The sequence below is a fragment of the Fopius arisanus genome, unplaced genomic scaffold (genome assembly GCF_000806365.1).
Source record: "Fopius arisanus strain USDA-PBARC FA_bdor unplaced genomic scaffold, ASM80636v1 scaffold00004, whole genome shotgun sequence".
NCBI lineage: Eukaryota > Metazoa > Arthropoda > Insecta > Hymenoptera > Braconidae > Fopius > Fopius arisanus.
Window position 1 is genome coordinate 2,479,481 of NW_011887743.1, and position 6,760 is coordinate 2,486,240.

The 6,760-nt window shown below is 41.7% G+C and overlaps 2 protein-coding genes across 6 annotated transcripts; one reads left to right on the top strand and one right to left on the bottom strand.

Annotated features, from left to right (window-relative positions):
* The first annotated feature begins 257 nt into the window (after positions 1–257).
* LKRSDH (lysine ketoglutarate reductase/saccharopine dehydrogenase) lies at positions 258–4,626 on the top strand. 2 transcript variants are annotated; one of them, XM_011315484.1, is made up of 10 exons: positions 258–469; positions 536–1,018; positions 1,099–1,324; positions 1,745–2,072; positions 2,140–2,512; positions 2,666–2,988; positions 3,174–3,423; positions 3,496–3,759; positions 3,848–4,232; positions 4,357–4,626. In XM_011315484.1, exons 1-10 carry the CDS (start codon positions 377–379, stop codon positions 4,470–4,472), a joined length of 2,841 nt encoding a protein of 946 aa, XP_011313786.1. In that variant the 5' UTR covers positions 258–376; the 3' UTR covers positions 4,473–4,626. The 2 variants fall into 2 exon arrangements, with proteins under 2 accessions (XP_011313786.1, XP_011313787.1); XM_011315485.1 differs by having other exon boundaries at positions 2,140–2,503.
* On the bottom strand, positions 4,603–6,032 carry LOC105273191 (transcription initiation factor TFIID subunit 8-like). Of its 4 annotated transcripts, none has more exons than XM_011315483.1 (5): positions 5,835–6,032; positions 5,475–5,761; positions 5,207–5,357; positions 4,988–5,137; positions 4,603–4,898 (listed from the first exon to the last, which is right to left on the bottom strand). In XM_011315483.1, exons 1-5 carry the CDS (start codon positions 5,962–5,964, stop codon positions 4,738–4,740), a joined length of 879 nt encoding a protein of 292 aa, XP_011313785.1. In that variant the 5' UTR covers positions 5,965–6,032; the 3' UTR covers positions 4,603–4,737. The 4 variants fall into 4 exon arrangements, with proteins under 4 accessions (XP_011313785.1, XP_011313784.1, XP_011313783.1 ...); XM_011315482.1 differs by having other exon boundaries at positions 4,603–4,901; XM_011315481.1 differs by having other exon boundaries at positions 4,976–5,137.
* Positions 6,033–6,760: the final 728 nt, after the last annotated feature.

Genomic DNA, 6,760 nt, shown 5'->3' on the forward strand with positions numbered 1-6,760 from the left:
TATTCAATCCTCAGGGAACAATAAAGATAAATAAATCAATAAATAATTGAATGTTCTACCCAATAACACCCCCAAATTCTCAATATTTTTGCTAAAAATGGAGATAACGCCTGATTGAGATATCTTCACCCTATAGTTCCAGAAGAGATAAGGGCCTTCAACAAGAGGGAGAAGATTCGAGATAAAGGAAAGGTCAAACACATTCGAGGAAGTGTGGAAAATAATCAGCACAACTCAATTTAGTTGATTCCAAACGTTTGCACTGAGTTGTTCTGCATTAGTCTCCTCCGGGAATGTGAAGATACTCGAGAGTGGGTCGATGATAAACGCGGAGTTGCAATTGGTATTATTGCAGTGTCATTAAAACTTTTCCAAGATGCTCATGAGAATTTTGCGCTCCATGTGTGTTCCAGGATTAAATCGCTCGACAGGAGCTCTTAATACTGGAATTCTTTTTAGATGTAGTAGTGTAAGTTTATGTCAGATGATTAATAAATTCCCAAAGGCTTGCAATAATTATTGCAATAATTTGCAGAGCCTCCGAGGGAAAGTTATCGCGATTCGTCGTGAAGATCAGTCAGTATGGGAGCGTCGAGCCCCTCTGGCCCCTTCGAATGTCAGACGACTGATTCGAGCAGGTGTAAAAGTAATTGTTCAGCCAAGCAATCGTCGGGCTTATCCAGCCCAGGCATATTTGAAGGCCGGGGCTTTCCTCCAGGAGGACATCAGCGAGGCCTCAGTCATCTTCGGGGTCAAACAGATCCCCATCGATCAATTGATCCCGAACAAAACCTATTGTTGCTTCTCCCACACCATAAAGGCACAGGAGAGCAATATGCCTCTGCTGGATGCCATGCTGGAGAAGAACATTCGACTGCTTGATTACGAGAAGCTCACTGATAACGCTGGCCAGAGGGTCGTTGCTTTCGGAAAGTACGCGGGGGTCGCTGGAATGGTTAACATCCTTCATGGGATGGGATTGCGGCTTCTAGCCCTGGGGCATCACACTCCCTTTATGGTGAGAGCCAGTTTTATTAGAATTTCACGCATAATGAGAAATGAAAATGATATCAACGAGTATTTCATTGAAATCTTTAGCATATTGGACCAGCGCATAACTATCGGGATTCTGCAATGGCTCGTCAAGCGATTCGCGATGCCGGATACGAGATCGCCCTGGGCGCAATGCCGAAGTCAATCGGGCCATTGACATTCGTCTTCACAGGAAGTGGAAACGTTAGTCAAGGTGGTCAGGAAGTATTTCAGGAGCTGCCTCATGAATACGTCACCCCCGAGAGCCTTCGAAAAGTCGCGGAGCACGGGGGTAAGTTCAATAATTATCCCTCAACGAGAAACGAAGAAAAAAATGAGTAACGATGATTTAACTTGTGATACGAGATATCCCTCAGAAATCAGCCAGAAGCTAAACGGACTTATTATAAATGTTTTTAACACATGTACCTTCGTATAATTATTGGCTCCAAGTGCGATAACTTGTGATGACCTCAATGCTAAACCCGTGATATGACTGTTTATCTCAAAAGAAATTGCGCAAGTAAATAAACACGTTTTTATATCCGTCCGGAAAGGGATTACAAAAATAATAGAATCAACCAGAGATTACGAATGCTTGATGTAGCTGAATCATTTCATTGTTAAGGAACAATGTGATCATTGATAATGCATTCGCAATCAGCCTATCTTTTCTCGTACGGGTAATTCATTTGGAACATTGGTATTGCAGACACGAATAAGATTTATAGTTGTGAGGTGAGACGACGGCATCACCTGGAGCGAAAAGAAGGTGGGGGTTTTGACTCTGAGGAATACGATAAACACCCAGAGAGATATATTTCGACCTTCAGCAAAAAAATCGCGCCTTATGCCTCTGTTATCATCAACGGTATCTACTGGGCAGTGGATTCCCCTAAGCTCCTGACTATTCCCGACGCTAAATATCTGCTCAGACCAGCTCATACCCCATGGCTACCCATCAGCGTTGGAGCCCCTGCTTTGCCCCACAGAATGCTAGCGATTTGCGATATCTCAGCAGATCCGGGTGGCAGTATCGAGTGAGTTGTCAAATTATCTCGATAACGCCCCAATTTCCTACATGAGAAAATTGTTTTTTATGGCCAGGTTTATGAACGAGTGCACTACAATCGACACACCGTTCTGTCTCTACGACGCAGACAGAAACAAAGATACAAAATCGTTCAAAGGTCCCGGCGTACTTGTTTGTTCAATAGATAATATGCCCACTCAGCTCCCGAAAGAAGCCACAGACTTCTTCGGCGACTTGTTGTACCCCTATACTCTCGACATTATCCGATCGGAGGCTAAGAAACCCCTGGAGGAGCACAATTTCACTCCAGCTGTCCATGGGGCCATCATTGCCTCCAATGGGCGTCTAACACCGAATTTTGAGTACATTCAAGAGCTCAGGCAGATGAACAATAAATCTAGACATAAAGCTGATGACGGACAGCCCGAGGCCCAGACGGTGAGTTCGGTAAATATCACAAATTATAATTAAAATCAATAGATTCTTTGTGTTATTTCCAAATTAATAATAATCTCGAGTTGTTTTTTCGATTTTTTGTGGCGTTCAAGGGATCGATAAATTTGGAGGAATTAATTGATTTTTCATTGGAAATTAATGCAGGTCGTCGTCTTTGGGGCGGGCTACGTATCGGCCCCCCTAGTGGAGTACCTCCACCGAGACGGGAATATAAAAATAGTTGTGTGCTCTCACCTAAAGGACGAGGCAGACAGTCTTGCTAACAAGTATCCTGGAGTTGAATCCGTCTTCCTGAATGTCACTGAACGCCCGGACACCCTGCGAGAAATCGTCAGTTCTGCCGATGTCGCTGTGTCTCTCCTGCCATATGGTCTGCATCATGTTATCGCCAAGACATGCATTGAGTGTCGGACGCATTTAGTCACTGCCAGTTATCTGAACGATGAGATCAGGGCTCTGCATGAAGAGTGAGTTATTCTAGCTGTAAACAACAAGAAGATAAAATAACAATTTGACAACTTAGTGATATCCCTCAGGAATTTTATAAAATATCTTGACAAGTTGTATTAAATGTTTTCTCACCTGTCCCTTTCATCCCCTTGAATATCCTCATCTGATGAACTTCTTCCCCCAACTTATTTTTAATATGTAGAGCTGAAGGCGCTGGAGTAACAATACTCAATGAAGTGGGTCTGGATCCTGGGATCGACCACCTGCTGGCCCTCGAGTGCTTTGACGACGTGAAACAAGCTGGTGGAAAAATAGAATCCTTTATCTCGTGGTGTGGAGGCCTTCCAGCCCCAGAGTGTTCTGATAATCCTCTGAGGTATAAATTTAGCTGGTCACCTCGAGGAGTTCTACTAAATACTCTGTCACCGGCGAAATATTATCACAATGGCCAGGTAAATCATTCTTCTTTATTACCTTAAAAACTTCAAATGGGAGAGGAAGGGACTGGATGAATTTGTGTTTAGGTCGTAGAGATTGCGGGAGGGGGTGACCTGATGTCAACTGTTCAAGATCTGGACTTCCTCCCAGGATTTGCCCTCGAGGGTTTCCCAAATCGCGACAGTACTATGTACAGAGACCTTTATGGCATCCCAAATGCCTCCACCATTCTCAGGGGAACACTGAGATTCAAAGGATTCACTGATACAGTGCAAGCCCTTCAATATCTAGGACTCGTTGATCCCAATCCCCACCCGAGTTTACATCCTAATGGGCCTGACATCACTTGGGTGACTAGAATAATTTATTTATTCATTTATTTTGTTTGGTAATTGTGGCATCAGGATTAATAAGAGATAAGGAGTTACTCATCTCCAGAGAACTTTGATCTGCAATCTCCTGGGACTTTTGAACGACGACATATTCTACGAGAACTTGAAGAGAAAACTTGAGGAGCGGTTGAATTCCGAGGTACGGGTCAAAGCTATAGAGGACCTGGGGCTGCTGAAGGAGGATCCGGTTCTGAAACTTAATACTCCCCTGGACACTCTCACTCACTATCTTTCTAAAAAGCTCAATTATGAAAGAAATGAACGGGACCTGATTGTACTCCGTCATGACGTTGGAATTCTCTGGCCTGATAACAAAAAGGAGGAGAGGGGAATCAATCTCGTGATTTATGGAGACTCCAGGGGAGGACACTCTGCCATGGCCAGGACTGTGGGGTATCCGGCTGCACTTGCTGCAAAAATGATTCTCGATGGTGAGATTGATGGGTATTTGTGAATTCGTGAAGAGGAATTAGACAAATCAAATTTTACAGCCTTACTTGACCGATTTCCCACTGAAATCGTTTGTTAATTAATGTTTTCTATAATTCTTTGAAGGTGAAATTCAACAACGGGGCGTTATCCTTCCGTTCACACCGGACATCTACCGTCCAATACTGAACCGATTGAAATCCGAGGGAATTGAATCTTTCGAGACATCCAAGTGGGAATGATAGGAAAATATCGAGTATTTGATTTTATCAATCACGGATTGTAAATAAATTCTCATTTCCAGATAGTGGACATCTTAATTAAAATTTCAGTCAAATTATCTCATAAAATGTATCAATATTCTATTGAACGTTAATAATATGAAGATGACATTTATTCTTGAATTATTTCGCTATAAAATAGATTTTCACTTACTTTCTTCTCAATAAAATCACTTAGTGTCTCTTAATAAAAAAAAATTCTAAAGTTATGTACTTTGATTAATTATTAGTCCACTAAAATATCTTTTTTCACGTTGGATTTAAAATCAGGTAGGTTGATAACCGGGGCCTTTCCATCTGGCACTTTCCCCGGGCGGAGATAAGGATTATCAATGGCGTCTTGTTGAGTTGAAACTTCTCCGTTTTGCTCTACAATTTCTGTAGACGCTGCTGTGGATTAATGAGCGAATGTTTATTGAATTTATGTTTGGACTACCATACAAAATATGTAATTGTTGAGATACCTTGACAATTACCTTCTTCTTTTTTCTCTTCCGCTGGTTTGGGTTCTTTCCTTTTTTTCACAGGACTCGGCTCGAAGTTAAACTCAGGTTCAGGCTCGAATATTTGGTCCTGGGGGAGAAGGGCTGACAGGTAGCTCGGAAATTGTGGCTTGCAAGCAATTACTGCAACGAAAAATTCATGAGATTTGCCATATTTATTTAATTGAGGTAAAAAAAATAATTTATACTCACGAGGAAACGCACTGTTGTCGTCAGAGAAAAATAAACTATGAGTATCTCCAGTTTTCGCAATGAACCTGGTGAGAGCCCTTTCTATGTCTCTCTTTTGAGACGCAGCTTTTTCCCGGATAGCTTCATATTCAGTAACCGGTTGTTTATGAGTCTGAGATCAATTGAAATAAAATTATTTAATCTCATACTTGTAGCTCTCAATTTACTGTACGAAATAATTTTTTTAATTTTGTTATTAGAGTGAGGTTCTGATGGACAAGGTACTTACAGGAGTTCTGATATAGGCGTGAGGGTCGGGAAAGGCTGGCAGGTAATTAGGGATGTGTGAGGGATGGGGCTGCTTCACCCCAGCCTGAAGAATATTTAATTGTTTGGATTGCGTCTGCTGCTGGAGCTGAGGGAGCACAGTTTTTTGGGGCCTCTTGCCGTAACTCTCGAGACCGTCCAGTTTGATTCCCATGTTTATCAGAGCAACTATCACGTCGGCAATTAAAGGCTCTGTTCTTCCGGCTAATTCACTGTAATTCCTGGCAGATTCTCCCACCTCGACGATGACTGCAAGGTAAGAATTGATATTTTCAGGTTAAGATTGGCAACGAAATGATTAGTGGAGATTGCAAGAACTTACACGACTGTATCATCTCAGTCAGAGTTTCTAACACTTGTCGATCACAAGTTTCATAGCCACACTCCACTAAAATACTACAAACTGCGTGGTTTAGGATTTTTCGCCGCGAATTCACATACTGCGGCTCCATGTTTACTCCTTTGATATTCTCAAAGAGGATTGACTAAAGTGGAGGCTCAGTTCTGGGGGTTTGAGTGACCCTAGCGGCATCGTAGTACTGCACCCCAAGAGAGGGAGGGCGCCCCACGCAATGCTGGGGTGTGAATGCTTTTTGTTTTTTATTTGTTTAACTGAAATTGAGCCGACTGTAGAACGTGCGGAAGGGGGAAACCATATCTTGTGGAATTTCAATGAAAAAAATATTCAATTTGTTGCAGATATACCACTAATAAAATTTTGTTTTTAGAATGAGCGCGTTGTCTCAATGGTAACGTACTTGCCTGCCACGCCGACGGCCCGGGTTCAATCCCGCCGTCATTCATTTTTTTTTTCATAAATAATTCCATTTTTATCTTTTTTAGATGGCTAATCAATCAAAAGATTGTTTAAAAACTGAATATTTGAAAATCGAAAAGATATTCAGTGAAATTGACAAATTAACAATTTTTTAAAACGATACTTTTGCAAAATATATACTCCTAATGAAATTTTATTATTGCAATAGTGCGTTATCCTAGCGGTAACGCGCTCGGCTAGCACGCCGACGGCCAGGGTTCAATCCCGCCGTCATTCATTTTTTTTTTTTAAATAATTTCAATTTTTTCTTTTGCAACTGCCTAATAAATCGAAACATTGGTTACAAACTGAATAGCTCCTCGATTGTCATGTTCCCCTGATACTTTGACAAAAATTTCGAATTTTTCACCTTCAGTGAAAATTTCAGTGAATAGCTCTTCGGTTGTCATGTGCTCCTGATACTTTGACAA

Coding starts and splice junctions, on each gene's coding strand:
- LKRSDH (XM_011315484.1), top strand. CDS start 377: ATGCTCATGAGAATTTTGCGCTCCATGTGTGTTCCAGGATTAAATCGC. Junction 2,073..2,139: donor GATCCGGGTGGCAGTATCGA/GTGAGTTGTCAA, acceptor TTTTATGGCCAG/GTTTATGAACGAGTGCACTA. Junction 3,424..3,495: donor AATATTATCACAATGGCCAG/GTAAATCATTCT, acceptor ATTTGTGTTTAG/GTCGTAGAGATTGCGGGAGG.
- LOC105273191 (XM_011315480.1), bottom strand. CDS start 5,964: ATGGAGCCGCAGTATGTGAATTCGCGGCGAAAAATCCTAAACCACGCA. Junction 5,358..5,474: donor ACGCCTATATCAGAACTCCT/GTAAGTACCTTG, acceptor AATTGATCTCAG/ACTCATAAACAACCGGTTAC. Junction 5,138..5,206: donor CGACAACAGTGCGTTTCCTC/GTGAGTATAAAT, acceptor TTTTCGTTGCAG/TAATTGCTTGCAAGCCACAA.